Here is a 21426-nt window from a genome sequence, read left to right on the forward strand (position 1 = left end):
TGATTTAATTGTAGTTAATGTAGGTAATTTATTTAATTGTAGTGTAGTGTTAGGTGTTATTGTAGCTTAGGGTTTACAGGTACTTTTGTATTTATTTTAGCTAAGTAGTTATTAAATAGTTAATAACTATTTAGTAACTATTATACCTAGTTAAAATAAATACAAACTTGCCTGTAAAATAAAAATAAACCCTAAGCTAGCTACAATGTAACTATTAGTTATATTGTAGCTAGCTTAGGGTTTATTTTATAGGTAAGTATTTAGTTTTAAATAGGAATAATATAGTTAATGATAGGAATATTTAGTTAGATTTCTTTTAATTATATTTAAGTTAAGGGGTGTTAGGGTTAGGGTTAGACTTAGGTTTAGGGGTTAGTACATTTAATATAGTGGTGGCGATGTTAGGGATGGCAGATTAGGGGTTAATAATAATAAACTAATGTTTGCGAGGCGGGAGTGCGGCGGTTTAGGGGTTATAATTTTTACTATAGTGGCGGCGATGTCCGGAGCGGTAGATTAGGGGTTAATATGTGTAGGTAGGTTGCGGCAACATTGGGGGCGGCAGATTAGGGGTTAATAAATATAATGTAGGGGGCGGCGATGTTGAGGGCAGCAGATTAGGGGTTCATAAATATAATGTAGGTGGCGGTGGTGTCCGGAGCAGCAGATTAGGGGTTAAAAATTAATATTAGTGTTTGTGATGCGGGAGGGCCTCGGTTTAGGGGTTAATAGGTAGTTTATGGATGTTAGCGTACTTTTTAGCACTTTAGTTATGAGTTTTATGTTAAGGCTTTGTACCATAAAACTCTTAACTACTGACTTTAAAATGCGGTAGGACTCTTAACAGGAGAGGGTGTACCGCTCACTTTTTAGTCTTCCAGGACAGACTCATAATACCGGCATTATGCAAGTACCATAGAAAAAAGACTTTACAAAGTTTACGTAAGTCGTTTTGCAGTAAGGCCAAAAAAGTGTGCGGTGACCCTAAACCTTCAAGACTCGTAATACCAGCGGGCGTAAAAAAGCAGCTGCTGCTTTTTTAGCTTACCGCAAAACTCATAATCTAGCCGATAGATTACAGAATTTGCTTTTGGCCTCTAGGGAGCGTTTTTATACAAAAGCAAGAGGTGTTAAATGTCCCTATAGGTAAAAGAGGGTGGATCCCATACTCAAATCCATAAAGTATTATGAAAGTCTTTGTCAAAATATCCCTGACAAATTCTGACTATTACATTTTTGTCAAATGTCTAATACTGTATCTCCTGCTATTCAGTAGGATAATGATATATTTTTCAACAGGTCTGTGGGGTGAAAAATGCTCAAAGCAGACAAAGAATACAGTAAAACAGATGGATTTATTTAATGTAATATACAGACATTTTACTGGCATACATTGTTTAATTGTTGCAATGCCAAGTTTTACATGCTAGAAAGTATTTAAGTTGTGTCAAATACTGAAATTAGCACCGTAAGATATTTTTTTGTATCCATTGTTAAATTGCTGATTAGTGACAATGAGAAGGATCCCTACGCATTTTGCAGCAATCCCAGCTGTCTTTATCTTCACTTCTTCAGATGCCCACAAGATACAGTCTCCACCTCTTTCATCAGACGTAGACACATCTCCTCTTGCCATGGCAATGCCACACATTGCACAGACAATGGCAGACTCACACCTCCTTCCATGCCCTAACAACAACAAAAATGAATTTACACATTGTGTTGAAAGATCTTAACATTAATTTGTTAAATAATTAAGCTAATAAGGCAATTCACACTAGAAGAATCAATCCTAAGATACAACCGAAGGAACCTTTCAGCTATGTATGAGATGTTACAGTAGGCCAGTGCACTCCTTCTTTGTATAGGGGGCTGGTCACTAATGTGGTGTTCTCAGGGCAACATTACATTATACTCACAGGTTTGATAAAAAAAACACCTTGAAATACAATTAAATTATAATCACACTTTTAAATTACAAATTACAAAGGAAATTAGTTACTATTATTGAATTTAATTTAGCTGTACAGTCATCTACAATTTTCAACATTTGGTACAAATATACATACTTAAACTTAACAGTATACTCAGGCCAGCTGGACACTCTTTCTTTTGAGGTTTATTCTGATATATCTTGTCTACATAGCATTTCTATAGGCAATACTAGAGTATTTACATTTTCAATATACGTAGATGTTTCCAAGGGAAAATCAGTTATCTAATATAACAAAATAAAGGTAAAGGAGATATTTGTAAACATATTTTTATACTCCAGCCAGTAAAATTGATTATTAGGAATACATTGAAGGGGAGACATTTTTACAGTACACTTTCCCTTTAAATACCTAATGTAAAGCGTATTACTTATTTTTCAGCAACACATGACTGTTGTCTGTTTTCTGTTCAGAGAGTCACAAAAACTCCTTAGATGGTCAAATATGGTCTTTGGGCTGTTTGGGTGGCACTGGACTGGACAGATCACTAATAAGATACAACACCAATAAACTTGCTTTCCCATGTGTGTATGAGTATAAAGCATGAACAATATTTATAGAATACAAAGAAATAGCTACATCATAAAGATAAAAAGTGATTCAATGTACCTTAATGACCTCTTGGTCCCAAGGATCGTTAAAGTATCCCTTGTAAACCTTGAGTTCTTCCTCATCCTCCTCAGTAACAGTGGTCACAGGCAGAACCCCGGCAGGAAAATTCAGGATGTTGAACAGCATTGTGAAGCAAAACCCAGCTGTAAAATATAACAATCATCAGCTCCAGACCAGATGACTCAATCCAGCGGCCAGGGAAGGTCCTTCCTAGAACATAAATGTTATAGGTGCAAAAATGTTGTCCTCAAAACAGCAGGAGGTGGCGGACTTCATGTCTACCTCCTTTGCCATCTTAATTTGCACCCTCTTCTTGTTCTGCATATGTAAAAGGACAATATCTTGCAAATTCAGGGCAGCAAGCATTAAATGGTGTGCTACAGAAATAAGTGGGGTGTATGGTACCCAATAGCACCGCCATAGAACAGCCAATGCCAGCAGCATGCAACATCAACTCTTCATTACACAGTGCGTTTACTGTTTTGGTGTCAATTATGAAATCAGCAAGCTTGCATTTAATTAGTTTATTCTTCTTTAAAGTGATGGTAAAGTCATCTGTTGTGCAGTACATTATCCTTTTTCTTTTACCTTAACTAGCACATCGATGTGCTTATATAAATAAAAAAACAATTTATTCACTCTGTAATGATGATTTTATTTCCCCTCCGTAGAGTTTTTTAAACAGCCTCTCTATAATTTTTTCACCGGTGCAGCTTTGATTGACAACGCTTTTAGCCAATCATCAGCTCACCATGCGCCCTATGTAAAATATGAACCGCACGCTCCCGGCATCTACACTAACTCTTTGCTACTTACTGCGCATGCGCACTTCTTACGCTAACTGCGCATTGCTATCTGAGAATACTCAGCTCCTGGTTTTAGCCGATGTAAGTAAACAGTAAATCATTCCTTTCGTAATGATTCACTGTTTGCTTTCATTTCTCTCATCAGCCAGATATTTTTCGATGTCTATATGTTTCAATGTTTGCTTTAATTTCTACCATCAATAATTTCTCTCTTCATATATAAAATAATTGTAAGTATTTTTTGGGCAAAAAATACTTACAATTATTTTATATATGAAGAGAGAAATTATTGATGGTAGAAATTAAAGCAAACATTGAAACATATAGACATCGAAAAATATCTGGCTGATGAGAGAAATGAAAGCAAACAGTGAATCATTACGAAAGGAATGATTTACTGTTTACTTACATCGGCTAAAACCAGGAGCTGAGTATTCTCAGATAGCAATGCGCAGTTAGCGTAAGAAGTGCGCATGCGCAGTAAGTAGCAAAGAGTTAGTGTAGATGGAGTAGATGCCGGGAGCGTGCGGTTCATATTTTACATAGGGCGCCTGGTGAGCTGATGATTGGCTAAAAGCGTTGTCAATCAAAGCTGCACCGGTGAAAAAATTATAGAGAGGCTGTTTAAAAAACTCTACGGAGGGGAAATAAAATCATCATTACAGAGTGAATAAATTGTTTTTTATTTATATAAGCACATCGATGTGCTAGTTAAGGTAAAAGAAAAATGATTATGTACTGCACAACAGATGACTTTACCATCACTTTAAGATGCAGAAAATCAAATATATGTTTTTTAATATAGATAGGACCCAAGGGCATCTAAATGGTGGGGGGTACGAGTAGGTAACTAACCTTCGCCATTTGGAATTTGACTACTTACATTTAAGCACAAGCACTCACATTAAGCCACTCTTTATATCATTGAGCCATTGTTTCTAAGTACAGATTGTAAAAGTCAATAACAGATAAAGTAAGCAAAATAAATTAATAGAATACATAATGCAAATTTTCTGCTATGCTTCATTAAAAAAAATTCAGTGATTTTATTTTAAGCTTAGTCCCTTTAATTGTGTAAGATTTCGGCCTGGTCATCTTTTAAGAAGGCATTAAAGGGACATGAAACTCAAAAAAATGATTTCATGAGTCAGAGAGAGAATATCATTTTAAACAACTTTCCTATTTACTTCTATTATCTAATTTGCTTCATTTTCTTGGTATTCTTTGTTGAAGAAGCAGGAATGCACTGCTGGGAGCTTACTGAACAAATCAGGTGAGCCAATAACATGAGGCATATATGTGAAGCCACCAATCTGCAACTCCTGAGCCTACCTAGGTATCATTTTTAAAAAAGGATACCAAGAAAAAAACAAATTTGATAATAGAAGTACATTGTAAAGTTGTTTAAAATCACATTATCAAAATCATGAGAGATTTAATCATTAAAAACAGTGCAGTATTTACCAAATAGTTTTCCTGGGCAGCCAATGTTGAAGGCCGGTCCCAACATGGGGCAGAGCAGGGCATCCATGTTCAGTTTCTTCCATTCGGCTATATACTCACAACGATACTCCTGAATCAGACAAAATGCCGAGATTAGGACAGAACTCTGAGTCACATCAGATCTCCTAACAGTTGTTTAAGAACAGAAGTGAAATATTCTCATGGCTTAATTTAACAGTGTCTGACAGAATTACATATATAGAAACCCAGAGAGCCCCGTTATTTTAATAGGGTTTTATGTTCTGTACCTACAAGTAACATACAGTTTGCTATGCTCTTTAAAGACCATGCTGTTTAAGAGGAATGTGTGTTATTTGTGATCACATTATTGTTATTTTCATTTATTTATAAAGAACCAGCATGTTCTGCAGTAAAGGTTTAGGATTACAGAATAATGTACTATTTACCAAAAGCTGCACAAATAATAAAGGGATGGAAGCCCTGCCCACGAGTTACCCTCTGATATACACCACCTGTGCAGAACAGGTGCGCTTTTGGTCTCACATGTTACTGAACAAAATTGTGGAAAAGTACATTTTAAGCTGCGGTGAAAAATCCGAGAAACATTTTAGAGTATTGTATGAACCTCTGTACAGGTCATCTAATTATAGAATATTGAAGAATTCACCTATTTGTGTCCATTCGCTCAGTGGGGGAAGCCCTAACTCAAGGGATGGAGATAAATTCTCAGAAATGGTTACTTTTAATATTCAAAAAAAAAAAAAAACAACAGAAACAAACTTAAAGTTAAATAAATAATTTTCTATTTAATTAATGCAAATAGCATTATCATCAATTTGTGTTCAGGGCTTTATTTTGGTTCTCAGTCAATACAAACTTACAGCAACAAAATGTCGAGTTTGCTGGTATTTGAGGGGTCATTAGATTAACAGGCTTCCCAGCTGCAATTCGGTTGGTTAAATATATTCAGTTTTTCATGTCCAACTGTGTTGTCTCTAAAATCATAGTCAAAACGTGCTTTACCACTAGAATGTGTGCATATATCTTCCTATATTTATATAGAAAATATATTACCTATTGGGAACCTTCCGTTAAATATTACAAAATATGTTGTGTCCATTCAGGAACTCTGGCGATTTAGTAAAAGGACCAGTAAACAGTAGATTTGCATAAACAACAAATACATGATACAAAGACAATGCCATAGCACTTAGTCGGAACTTCAAATGAGAAGTAGATTTTTTTTTCTGTTAAATTTGAAAGTGATGTCTATTTCTACTCCCCCTGTACCATGTGACAGTAAATTGGAAAGTCTTTGAAATTGCTGCTCTGTCTGAGTCATGAAAGTTTAATTTTGACTTGAATGTCCTTTGAAGCTACATTGAGGAGAGGTTGGAATTTGACTAAGAAGGAGAAAGTAGGATGATGCCGTTTGTTTGAGGTCTATGAAAGTAGAGTGGAGGACAGGATATGGTCATTCAGAGGAAAAAAAGGAATTCTGACCATTTATACATAGAGAGTAATTATGCAGAGTGATCGTTAATATTGAATATTTGATTTGATTTCTTGTATTGATTTTTATAATTTTGCAGATGTATAATATTGTTATTGGTTGCCATAGTTATAGGATTATTTATGAATGTGATTTGTTTTATTCATATATTTGCTATTATTTTTTCATAGTACTAAATTGCTAGCTGAGAAGTTTCCGTGTGTAACTTTGTATTTGTTCAATCTTCCGCAAATATATTGAACACTGTTAAAAATAAAATAAAATAAATGATGTTACCTTTATTGCAGCGTTATGTTTCCACAGTCCTTTCACAGAGCTAAAAAAAAAACAATGCACAGAGAAACAAAGTTATTATAAAGTTAAGCATTTGTATGGTATGTATGGTATGTATGTATTGGGTACTTGTAAAGCGCGGCTAATCACCCGTAAGGGTCTCAAGGCGCTGCTCATTTTATCGACCTCGGAAGGATGAAAGGCTGAGTGGACCTCGCCGGGAATCGTACCTGCAACCCTTGGGTTGCTACAGAGCTCAGCCACAGTGCCTTAGCATGAGCTATCTGTCTGGTATGTTAATATGTTTGGTTAAAGACAATGATCAGGGCTTTGTGTGTCATACTTTTCTGATCACAACTCTAATCTTTAAATGGTGGTAAAGCATTGACACAAATTACTGTCACGACAAGCTCTACGTAAACTTGAACGTGTAACAGCTCTATGGTGGGTTAATTGCTTTTATGTGCAATGTGCATAGCACACAGGAAGCCTTCCTAGTAGATTCCCATTAGAATTTAATATTTGTTTAGGCCTAAAATAACCACATTCTTCTGAGGGTAAGATACCATCTACTTGATCTACCCATGACCTAATGGGGGGCAATATTGGATTTCTAATTTAGAGCAATTAGTATTTTAGCCGCATTCACTATGAATTGAGGAAGTTTAAGGTGTACGTTACATTTAGGTTTAGGGAGGGGAGTTAAACAAGTCTATAGTAGGGTATAAAGAAAACCCGGTAACCTAGAAGTAATTTTGAAAACTTTTCCACATTACTCCAGAAAGGTTGCAGGTTCGGACAGCTCCACCATGTATGAAGCATTGTACCTACTTCGCCACATCCCCTTCAACACGTTCCGTTTAGGAAATAAGCATTTTATCCAAACTGGTGGCAGATACCACTTTGTCAGAATCTTATAATTCAGTTCTATATATTTTGCAGAGGTGTAGGCTTTCCTAGTAGAATTTTTTTTTTTTTGCCAATCTGAAGCTCTAATATCCTTTCCCATCTTCCTCTGCCGCCATACACTAAATGAGGTAGGTTCTGTTTCATCGCTCCCAACAATAGAACAATAGTTACCTCGCTAGCAATAGTGGATTTCAGAGTAGAGAATCTAATAAACATGACTGCTCAAACAGGGTCAGGGGTCTGAGAAAATTATTGTTAAAAGGAGACGAGGGATAAGGTGACATAACATTGTATGTCAGCCAATGATATATGCCCCTCCCAGTACATCTCCCATGTCCTATCTCAGCTCTCCAACAGATAATAATTTGCATAGAGGAGCCAAGTTACATGAATAAAGTGCCCCACTAAGATGCCCCATGTCAACCAAGCCCCCCACCAACTCTGCATTTAAGAAGATAGATAACGTTGGTGATCTCAGAGTGGAGACAGTGGCGTGCGTAGCTATAATTTTGTCCCACGGGTTAAAAGCATTACAACATAATGGGAATTGTCTAGCCAAGTCCAGTCTGCAGTCAGTAGGAACCCAGCAAAGATTTGCAACCATCAGGTCCTGTAAAATATATGAATCTATTGCTACCCAAGCCCTAAGCGTTGCCATTTTTGTGCCAATCAAGCACCCTCTGTAGACAAACGGCATGATAGTAGGTCTTAAAGGCATTTTAATTTAGTTTTATGTTGTTATTCTCCACATATGGATTCCAAAATAGAACCTTCGGCAAAACACATGAAGCTACAAAGTTAATTAGAAGAAAAGTATATTGTTGGTATATAGAATGAGAATTTGGTGCCTCTAATTTCACTGCTGCCTGACCTCTATAGAGTACAATTGTATCTTTCTCTCACACTACAAAACTATTAAGTTGTTATATAACATGAGATGAAAAAAAACTTCCCTTACCCAGCTCCACAATGTGCATTCAGGTGATTTGCAATTCGTGGAAACTAAAATGAAACACAAAATCATGTAAGGAAGAAAAGCACCATGACATTCTAACATCTTGCACATGATTCTACGTTCAAATGTAAACCATCTCAGAGACGTGTACAAATACAGAACAAATGTAACATGTACTTTAATCAGTCAGTGCTCATCAGCTTCTCACATGTCCGGAGGGAGGGAAGTAGTCGATTACTGAATAGAAGAGAGATATGGAGGAGCCGGTCTACAGAAGAAGGGGGCAACCAGAGCATTATCATTCTGTCTGACAATCATGGATCTCTCTAGACTGTAAGACATATCTATGTGGGAATGAGTGCAATAGAGACTCTCTGTAGAGTACAATTGAGACATGAGACCAAATGGTCTTTTATTCTCTCCCACTTTACCTTTTTTTTCTCCCTTCTTGTTGTGTCCCACAACTTCCCCCTTAATGAGGCATCCTAGTGGACTTTTGTTTAGTAGTTTAAAGGAACATAAAACCCACATTTTTTCCTTTAATTATTCAGACAGAGCAGCAAGTTTTAAAAACTTTCCAATTTACTTATATCATCAAAATGTTGTTGTATTCTTAGTATCATTTGTTGAAAAACATAAAGGTAAGCTCTGGAGTGTTTTCAAGAATGCTATACATTAGCAAGAGTACTAGATGGCAGCACATGTTTTTCTATCCAGATATCTCTTCAACAAAGAATACCATGAGAAATAAGCACATTTGATAATAGAAGTAAAAATTGCATGTTCTGCCTAAATCATAAAAGAAAAAAATGTGGGTTTCATGTTCCTTTCATTTGATGTCCCAGAATTACTTTGTGAGATATACATACTTAAGTGCCCATGCCTATCAACAGGTGATTCTTCACATGTATACATCAGAGACAATACTTGTATAGTATACAGCAGAGACAATACTTGTATAGTATACCGCAGAGACAATACTTGTATAGTATACATCAGGGACAATACTTGTATAGTATACAGCAGAGACAATACTTGTATAGTATACAGCAGAGACAATACTTGTATAGTATATAGCAGAGACCATACTTGTATAGTATACAGCAGAGACAATACTTGTATAGTGTACCGCAGAGACAATACTTGTATAGAATACAGCAGAGACAATACTTGTATAGTATACAGCAGAGACAATACTTGTATAGTATACAGCAGAGACAATACTTGTATAGTGTACCGCAGAGACAATACTTGTATAGAATACAGCAGAGACAATACTTGTATAGTATACAGCATAAACAATACTTGTATAGTATACAGCAGAGACAATACTTGTATAGTATACAGTAGAGACAATACTTGTATAGTATACAGCAGAGACAATATTTGTATAGTATACAGCAGAGACAATACTTGTATAGTATACAGCAGAGACAATACTTGTATAGTATACAGCAGAGACAATATTTGTATAGTATACAGCAGAGACAATACTTGTATAGTATACAGCAGAGACAATACTTGTATAGTATACAGCAGAGACAATACTTGTATAGTATACAGCAGAGACAATACTTGTATAGTATACAGCAGAGACAATACTTGTATAGTATACAGCAGAGACAATACTTGTATAGTATACAGCAGAGACAATACTTGTATAGTATACAGCAGAGACAATTCTTGTATAGTATACAGCAGAGACAATACTTGTATAGTATGCAGCAGAGACAATACTTGTATAGTATACAGCAGAGACAATACTTGTATAGTATACAGCAGAGACAATACTTGTATAGTATACAGCAGAGACCATACTTGTATAGTATACAGCAGAGACAATACTTGTATAGTATACAGCAGAGGCAATACTTGTATAGTATACAGCAGAGACAATATTTGTATAGTATACAGCAGAGACCATACTTGTATATTATACAGCAGAGACAATACTTGTATAATATACAGCAGAGACAATACTTGTATAGTATACAGCAGAGACAATACTTGTATAATATACAGCAGAGACAATACCAATACTTGTATAGTATACAGCAGAGACAATAATTGTATAGTATACAGCAGAGACAATACTTGTATAATATACAGCAGAGACAATACCAATACTTGTATAGTATACAGCAGAGACAATGCTTGTATAGTATACAGCAGAGACAATACTTGTATAGTATACAGCAGAGACAATACTTGTATAGTGTACAGCAGAGACAATACTTGTATAGTATACAGCAGAGACAATACTTGTATAGTATACAGCAGAGACCATACTTGTAGAGTATACAGCAGAGACAATACTTGTATAGTATACAGCAGAGGCAATACTTGCATAGTATACAGCAGAGACAATATTTGTATAGCATACAGCAGAGACCATACTTGTATAGTATACAGCAGAGACAATACTTGTATACAGCAGAGACAATACTTGTATACAGCAGAGACAATACTTGTATAGTATACAGCAGAGACAATATTTGTATAGTGTACCGCAGAGACAATACTTGTATAGTATACAGCAGAGACAATACTTGTATAGTATACAGCAGAGACAATACTTGTATAGTATACAGCAGAGACAATACTTGTATAGTATACAGCAGAGACAATACTTGAATAGTATACAGCAGAGACAATCCTTGTATAGTATACAGCAGAGACAATACTTGTATAGTATACAGCATAGACAATACTTGTATAGTATACAGCAGAGACAATACTTGTATAGTATACAGCAGAGACAATCCTTGTATAGTATACAGCAGAGACAATCCTTGTATGGTATACAGCAGAGACAATACTTGTATGGTATACAGCAGAGACAATACTTGTATAGTATACAGCAGAGACAATACTTGTATAGTATACAGCAGAGACAATACTTGTATAGTATACAGCAGAGACAATACTTGTATAGTATACAGCAGAGACCATACTTGTATAGTATACAGCAGAGACCATACTTGTATAGTATACAGCAGAGACAATACTTGCATAGTATACAGCAGAGACAATACTTGTATAGTATACAGCAGAGACAATACTTGTATAGTATACAGCAGAGACCATACTTGTATAGTATACAGCAAAGACCATACTTGTATAGTATACAGCAGAGACAATACTTGTATAGTATACAGCAGAGACAATACTTGTATAGTATACAGCAGAGACAATACTTGTATAGTATACAGCAGAGACAATACTTGTATAGTATACAGCAGAGACAATACTTGTATAGTATACAGCAGAGACAATACTTGTATAGTATACAGCAGAGACAATACTTGTATAGTATACAGCAGAGACATACTTGTATAGGTATACAGCAGAGACAATACTTGTATAGTATACAGCAGAGACAATACTTGTATAGTATACAGCAGAGACAATACTTGTATACTAAACAGCAGAGACAATACTTGTATAGTATACCAGCAGAGACAATACTTGTATAGTATACAGCAGAGACAATACTTGTATAGTATACAGCAGAGACAATACTTGAATAGTATACAGCAGAGACAATACTTGTATAGTATACAGCAGAGACAATACTTGTATAGTATACAGCAGAGACAATACTTGTATAGTATACAGCAGAGAGCAATACTTGTATAGTATACAGCAGAGACAATACTTGTATAGTATACAGCAGAGACAATACTTGTATAGTATACAGCAGAGACAATACTTGTATAGTATACAGCAGAGACAATACTTGTATAGTATACAGCAGAGACAATACTTGTATAGTATACAGCAGAGACAATACTTGTATAGTATACAGCAGAGACCATACTTGTATAGTATACAGCAGAGACAATACTTGTATAGTATACAGCAGAGGCAATACTTGTATAGTATACAGCAGAGACAATACTTGTATAGTATACAGCAGAGACAATACTTGTATAGTATACAGCAGAGACAATACTTGTATAGTATACAGCAGAGAAATACTTGTATAGTATACAGCAAGAGACAATACTTGTATAGTATATAGCAGAGACCATACTTGTATAGTATACAGCAGAGACAATACTTTGTATAGTATACAGCAGAGACAATACTTGTATAGTATACAGCAGAGACAATACTTGTATAGTATACAGCAGAGACCATACTTGTATAGTATACAGCAGAGACAATACTTGTATAGTATACAGCAGAGGACAATACTTGTATAGTATACAGCAGAGACAATACTTGTTATAGTATACAGCAGAGAACAATACTTGTATAGTATACAGCAGAGACAATACTTGTATACAGCAGAGACAATACTTGTATAGTATACAGCAGAGACAATACTTGTATAGTATACAGCAGAGACAATACTTGTATACAGCAGAGACAATACTTGTATACAGCAGAGACAATACTTGTATAGTATACAGCAGAGACAATACTTGTATAGTATACAGCAGAGACAATACTTGTATAGTATACAGCAGAGGCAATACTTGTATAGTATACAGCAGAGATCATACTTGTATAGTATACAGCAGAGACAATACTTGTATAGTATACAGCAGAGACAATACTTGTATAGTATACAGCAGAGACAATACTTGTATAGTATACAGCAGAGACAATACTTGTATAGTATACAGCAGAGACAATACTTGTATAGTATACAGCAGAGACAATACTTGTATAGTATACAGCAGAGACAATACTTGTATAGTATACAGCAGAGGCAATACTTGTATAGTATACAGCAGAGACAATACTTGTATAGTATACAGCAGAGACAATACTTGTATAGTATACAGCAGAGACAATACTTGTATAGTATACAGCAGAGACAATACTTGTATAGTATACAGCAGAGACAATACTTGTATAGTATACAGCAGAGACAATACTTGTATAGTATACAGCAGAGACCATACTTGTATAGTATACAGCAGAGACAATACTTGTATAGTATACAGCAGAGACAATACTTGTATAGTATACAGCAGAGACAATACTTGTATAGTATACAGCAGAGACCATACTTGTATAGTATACAGCAGAGACAATACTTGTATAGTATACAGCAGAGACAATACTTGTATAGTATACAGCAGAGACAATACTTGTATAGTATACAGCAGAGACAATACTTGTATAGTATATAGCAGAGACCATACTTGTATAGTATACAGCAGAGACAATACTTGTACAGTATACAGCAGAGACAATACTTGTATAGTATACAGCAGAGACAATACTTGTATAGTATACAGCAGAGACAATACTTGTATAGTATACAGCAGAGACAATACTTGTATAGTATACAGCAGAGACAATACTTGTATACAGCAGAGACAATACTTGTATAGTATACAGCAGAGACCATACTTGTATAGTATACAGCAGAGACAATACTTGTATAGTATACAGCAGAGACAATACTTGTATACAGCAGAGACAATACTTGTATACAACAGAGACAATACTTGTATACAGCAGAGACAATACTTGTATAGTATACAGCAGAGACAATACTTGTATACAGCAGAGACAATACTTGTATACAGCAGAGACAATACTTGTATACAACAGAGACAATACTTGTATAGTATACAGCAGAGACAATACTTGTATACAGCAGAGACAATACTTGTATAGTATACAGCAGAGACAATACTTGTATAGTATACAGCAGAGGCAATACTTGTATAGTATACAGCAGAGATCATACTTGTATAGTATACAGCAGAGACAATACTTGTATAGTATACAGCAGAGACAATACTTGTATAGTATACAGCAGAGACAATACTTGTATAGTATACAGCAGAGACAATACTTGTATAGTATACAGCAGAGACCATACTTGTATAGTATACAGCAGAGACAATACTTGTATAGTATACAGCAGAGGCAATACTTGTATAGTATACAGCAGAGACAATACTTGTATAGTATACAGCAGAGACAATACTTGTATAGTATACAGCAGAGACAATACTTGTATAGTATACAGCAGAGACAATACTTGTATAGTATACAGCAGAGACAATACTTGTATAGTATACAGCAGAGACCATACTTGTATAGTATACAGCAGAGACAATACTTGTATAGTATACAGCAGAGACAATACTTGTATAGTATACAGCAGAGACAATACTTGTATAGTATACAGCAGAGACAATACTTGTATAGTATACAGCAGAGACAATACTTGTATAGTATACAGCAGAGACAATACTTGTATAGTATACAGCAGAGACAATACTTGTATAGTATACAGCAGAGACAATACTTGTATAGTATACAGCAGAGACAATACTTGTATAGTATACAGCAGAGACAATACTTGTATAGTATACAGCAGAGACAATACGTGTATAGTATACAGCAGAGACAATAGTTGTATAGTATACAGCAGAGACCATACTTGTATAGTATACAGCAGAGACCATACTTGTATAGTATACAGCAGAGACAATACTTGTATAGTATACAGCAGAGACAGTACTTGTATAGTATATAGCAGAGACCATACTTGTATAGTATACAGCAGAGACAATACTTGTATAGTATACAGCAGAGACAATATTTGTATAGTATACAGCAGAGACAATACTTGTATAGTATACAGCAGAGACAATACTTGTATAGTATACAGCAGAGACAATACTTGTATACAGCAGAGACAATACTTGTATAGTATACAGCAGAGACAATACTTGTATAGTATACAGCAGAGACAATACTTGTATACAGCAGAGACAATACTTGTATACAGCAGAGACAATACTTGTATATTATACAGCAGAGACAATACTTGTATAGTATACAGCAGAGACAATACTTGTATAGTATACAGCAGAGGCAATACTTGTATAGTATACAGCAGAGATCATACTTGTATAGTATACAGCAGAGACAATACTTGTATAGTATACAGCAGAGACAATACTTGTATAGTATACAGCAGAGACAATACTTGTATAGTATACAGCAGAGACAATACTTGTATAGTATACAGCAGAGGCAATACTTGTATAGTATACAGCAGAGACAATACTTGTATAGTATACAGCAGAGACAATACTTGTATAGTATACAGCAGAGGCAATACTTGTATAGTATACAGCAGAGACAATACTTGTATAGTATATAGCAGAGACCATACTTGTATAGTATACAGCAGAGACAATACTTGTATAGTATACAGCAGAGGCAATACTTGTATAGTATACAGCAGAGACAATACTTGTATAGTATATAGCAGAGACCATACTTGTATAGTATACAGCAGAGACAATACTTGTACAGTATACAGCAGAGACAATACTTGTATAGTATACAGCAGAGACAATACTTGTATGGTATACGGCAGAGACCATACTTGTATAGTATACAGCAGAGATCATACTTGTATAGTATACAGCAGAGACAATACTTGTATAGTATACAGCAGAGACAATACTTGTATAGTATACAGCAGAGACAATACTTGTATAGTATATAGCAGAGACCATACTTGTATAGTATACAGCAGAGACAATACTTGTACAGTATACAGCAGAGACAATACTTGTATAGTATACAGCAGAGACAATACTTGTATAGTATACAGCAGAGACAATACTTGTATAGTATACAGCAGAGACAATACTTGTATAGTATACAGCAGAGACAATACTTGTATACAGCAGAGACAATACTTGTATAGTATACAGCAGAGACCATACTTGTATAGTATACAGCAGAGACAATACTTGTATAGTATACAGCAGAGACAATACTTGTATACAGCAGAGACAATACTTGTATACAACAGAGACAATACTTGTATACAGCAGAGACAATACTTGTATAGTATACAGCAGAGACAATACTTGTATACAGCAGAGACAATACTTGTATACAGCAGAGACAATACTTGTATACAACAGAGACAATACTTGTATAGTATACAGCAGAGACAATACTTGTATACAGCAGAGACAATACTTGTATAGTATACAGCAGAGACAATACTTGTATAGTATACAGCAGAGGCAATACTTGTATAGTATACAGCAGAGATCATACTTGTATAGTATACAGCAGAGACAATACTTGTATAGTATACAGCAGAGACAATACTTGTATAGTATACAGCAGAGACAATACTTGTATAGTATACAGCAGAGACAATACTTGTATAGTATACAGCAGAGACAATACTTGTATAGTATACAGCAGAGACAATACTTGTATAGAATACAGCAGAGACAATACTTGTATAGTATACAGCAGAGACAATACTTGTATAGTATACAGCAGAGACAATACTTGTATAGTATACAGCAGAGACCATACTTGTATAGTATACAGCAGAGGCAATACTTGTATAGTATACAGCAGAGACAATACTTGTATAGTATACAGCAGAGACCATACTTGTATAGTATACAGCAGAGACAATACTTGTATAGTATACAGCAGAGACCATACTTGTATAGTATACAGCAGAGACAATACTTGTATAGTATATAGCAGAGATCATACTTGTATAGTATACAGCAGAGGCAATACTTGTATAGTATACAGCAGAGACAATACTTGTATAGTATACAGCAGAGACAATACTTGTATAGTATACAGCAGAGACAATACTTGTATAGTATATAGCAGAGACCATACTTGTATAGTATACAGCAGAGACAATACTTGTACAGTATACAGCAGAGACAATACTTGTATAGTATACAGCAGAGACAATACTTGTATAGTATACAGCAGAGACAATACTTGTATAGTATACAGCAGAGACAATACTTGTATAGTATACAGCAGAGACAATACTTGTATACAGCAGAGACAATACTTGTATAGTATACAGCAGAGACCATACTTGTATAGTATACAGCAGAGACAATACTTGTATAGTATACAGCAGAGACAATACTTGTATACAGCAGAGACAATACTTGTATACAACAGAGACAATACTTGTATACAGCAGAGACAATACTTGTATAGTATACAGCAGAGACAATACTTGTATAGTATACAGCAGAGACAATACTTGTATACAGCAGAGACAATACTTGTATACAACAGAGACAATACTTGTATAGTATACAGCAGAGACAATACTTGTATACAGCAGAGACAATACTTGTATAGTATACAGCAGAGACAATACTTGTATAGTATACAGCAGAGACAATACTTGTATAGTATACAGCAGAGGCAATACTTGTATAGTATACAGCAGAGATCATACTTGTATAGAATACAGCAGAGACCATACTTGTATAGTATACAGCAGAGACAATACTTGTATAGTATACAGCAGAGACCATACTTGTATAGTATACAGCAGAGGCAATACTTGTATAGTATACAGCAGAGACAATACTTGTATAGTATACAGCAGAGACCATACTTGTATAGTATACAGCAGAGACAATACTTGTATAGTATACAGCAGAGGCAATACTTGTATAGTATACAGCAGAGACAATACTTGTATAGTATATAGCAGAGATCATACTTGTATAGTATACAGCAGAGACAATACTTGTATAGTATACAGCAGAGGCAATACTTGTATAGTATACAGCAGAGACAATACTTGTATAGTATACAGCAGAGACAATACTTGTATAGTATACAGCAGAGACAATACTTGTATAGTATATAGCAGAGACCATACTTGTATAGTATACAGCAGAGACAATACTTGTACAGTATACAGCAGAGACAATACTTGTATAGTATACAGCAGAGACAATACTTGTATAGTATACGGCAGAGACCATACTTGTATAGTATACAGCAGAGATCATACTTGTATAGTATACAGCAGAGACAATACTTGTATATGTTGTTGGAAATTATTTGAATGTTTAGATGTTGCAATAGTCTATTTTCATGCTTGTACTTATGGCCTGTCCACTAATTAAATGTCTGTCTCTATAATTTATGTTTATGTTAAAAAAACGTATATAAAATTTATTCAAAAAACACACAAATATTTTTATTTCCAACATTGAAAATGAACTGTAGTTCTTAACTAGCCCAAGGCAACTACCCATGTACTGAGGTATCTCTATATATAGTAAAACTCAAATTAGACGTTCTAAGGTGTCTGAGTATATTAATGCCAAAGAAAATAGTAATTAGCAATAAATAGTGCACATTCCATAACCTATTTTTATACATCACAAGATCTACTTATAGATAACAATTTGATAATATTAAAATATGATCTCAAGTTGTAGGGTTGTTTATACAGGACACTACGTTACAGAATGAGTAATTGAATCGGGGAATAAACCTTCAATATTGTAATGCTATCCTGAGAATTAATTAAGTTTTGTTTCTAATTCTTTGTAAACCTATAGAGATTTATTCCAAAGAAATGTGTTCAGTATCAGGCCCGAAAGTCTAAACGCCAAATCTGTGGTGCTATGGATATTAATGTTAATCCACTTTCTGTTGTGACAGACTATGAAGTTAAAGGGATACTGCTTAAAATTGCATGCTCTATCTGAATCACAAAAGAACAAATTTGGGTTCAGTGTCCCTTTAATAAGAGACACTCACCATCGGCCTCATAAAGAAAGACACAATCCTCTTCACAATGGTTGGGATTCTGTAGAGAAAGACCTGCTGCTTCAGGTGGGGATCCACAATATCCACATCGCTACAAAAAGAAACAAAAGACTTTACCCATTGCTCAGCCACCTCTAAAGCAGTGAAAGAGTTAAAAAACTGATAATATCAACATTCCATGGAGCTTTCTAGAAATGTCAAACACTGTCTAAGCATAACTGGAAATAAGTATAGAATCACCAGTTATGTAATAGCTCTCCAGCCTCTGTCTGGAACTAAGATTATAGCCACACAGTGAGTCATATGGGAACTGCAAATTAACTTAAACTGCCCTACTAGAAGGTTCTTGGTACTCTACAATAGTCAGTGTGCCTTTTTCATTATATGATTTGCCAGCTGAGTTGAAATTAAACTATTGGGTCATCCCCCATTCTACTTTATATCTTCTGTTGATTCAAAACATTAATCATAAAAAAAAAAAACTGAAAAATATTCAACATACATTCACCTCCCTACACTAAGCCTACAGAATCAAAGTTAAAGAATGTGCTCAAGGTAATTGGGATATCCTGACCCATACACTTGTTTCCATATATTTTGTATAGTATTAGACATCTCAAGATCTTGTTTAAATTCAAGACTGGGAGGTTCGGGTAGTGTCATGGCGGCCCAGAGTCAGAATGGCTTGGGGCATAACTAATTAACCCAGGAGAGATTTGGTGTTTTCTCTGTGTACAGGGACAGATATCAGGACAGAGCACCTATGGCAGTTCTACAAAATATGGGACATGCTGGGTGCTCTGGGCTATATAAACTTACAATTTTTCTGCCAGAGTAGAACCTCCATCTGCAAAGAATCCTCTTATACAAAGCTCATTCAATGCATATTCTATCCGAGGTGGGGTGAAAGGTACAAGCTGTTTAAGCAAAATGGATAGAGAAATTACACATTGTGCATCTTTACAAAGCAGTTATAGAGCATTTTATGAATGTCCTGTAGATTGTTTATAGATATCTGTATTTAAAAATAATAGAAGATAGATATAAGTGCCATACCCATGCTACCTATACTTAGTGCCATACTCATGCTACCTATACTTAGTGCCATACCCACACTACTCATACTTAGTGCCATACCCACGCTACCTATACTTAGTGCCATACTCATGCTACCTATACATAGTGCCACACCCATACTACCTATACTTAGTGCCATACCCACGATACCTATAATTAGTGCCATACCTTCACTACCTATACTTAGTGCCATACCTATGCTACCTATACTTAGTGCTTCACCTACACTACATATATTTAGTGCCATACACACACTACCTATACTTAGTGCCATACCCACACTACCTACCTATACTTAGTGCCATACCTACACTACCTATACTTAGTGCCATACCCACACTACCTATACTTTCAGATCAGCTTGTACTAGCTAGATGTGACTTCTGACATAATGCTGAAGATTGAGGGCCAGTGGTCAAGCTCATCAAAAAACATAAATTATGCTTACCTGATAATTTTCTTTTCTTCCGTAGGAAAGAGTCCACAGCCGCATTCATTACTTATGGGAAATAAGAACCTGGACACCAGGAGGAGGCAAAGACCCCCCCAGCCAAAAGCTTAAATACTCCTCCCACCTCCCCTATCCCCCAGTCATTCAGCCGAGGACAAGGAACAGTGGAAGAAGCATCAAGGTGAAAAGGTGCCAGAAGATAAAAAACAACAATGCCTCAAAAACGTGCTGGGGGCTGTGGACTCTTTCCCATGGAAAAAAAGAAAATTATCAGGTAGGCATAATTTATGTTTTTCTTCCTAATGGGAAAGAGTCCACCGCTGCATTCATTACTTATGGGAACTTTATACCCAAGCCAAAGAGGACACAGAATGCCAAAACAGGAGGGTAAGAGGCGGACCACATGAAGGCACCACCCAAAAAAACACATTCCCAAAACAAAAAACCCAATTTTGTCCGAAAAACAGGAACAAAAACCTTTTGAATAACCAAAAGGCAGCACCATTGACGCAAATCTACCAACAGGTCACCGAACCTGAACGGTCACCACGAATAGACACAACCGATATCACGGAACCCAAGGACACCCTCTCTCAAGGCAACAGGCCAGCCGCAGACCCTCAACCAACTAGGGGACAGACGAACCATTTCTGAAGGGAACACAAGCCTTCTATATGGAGGAAGAACCCCCAAGACGTCAAAAAACATAATTTATGTAAAAACTTACCTGATAAATTCATTTCTTTCATATTGGCAAGAGTTCATGAGCTAGTGACGTATGAAATATACAATCCTAC

The 21426-nt window shown here is 35.6% G+C and overlaps 1 protein-coding gene across 2 annotated transcripts in view; it reads right to left on the reverse strand.

The window, feature by feature from the left end:
• Window positions 1-1336: 1336 nt before the first annotated feature.
• LOC128641013 (vitamin D3 hydroxylase-associated protein-like) overlaps window positions 1337-21426 on the reverse strand; it is a 166089-nt gene continuing 145999 nt past the window's right edge. For both annotated transcript variants that reach the window (XM_053693531.1, XM_053693532.1), the window contains exons 9-15: window positions 19921-20018; window positions 19093-19192; window positions 8530-8573; window positions 6666-6705; window positions 4877-4985; window positions 2604-2749; window positions 1337-1689 (exon numbers count right to left, since the gene is read on the reverse strand). In XM_053693531.1, the coding sequence (XP_053549506.1) occupies window positions 1564-1689; window positions 2604-2749; window positions 4877-4985; window positions 6666-6705; window positions 8530-8573; window positions 19093-19192; window positions 19921-20018 (663 nt within the window). In that variant the 3' untranslated portion in view covers window positions 1337-1563. The remainder of the gene's footprint in view (window positions 1690-2603; window positions 2750-4876; window positions 4986-6665; window positions 6706-8529; window positions 8574-19092; window positions 19193-19920; window positions 20019-21426) is intronic.

The sequence above is a fragment of the Bombina bombina genome, chromosome 10 (assembly GCF_027579735.1).
Source record: "Bombina bombina isolate aBomBom1 chromosome 10, aBomBom1.pri, whole genome shotgun sequence".
Lineage (NCBI taxonomy): Eukaryota > Metazoa > Chordata > Amphibia > Anura > Bombinatoridae > Bombina > Bombina bombina.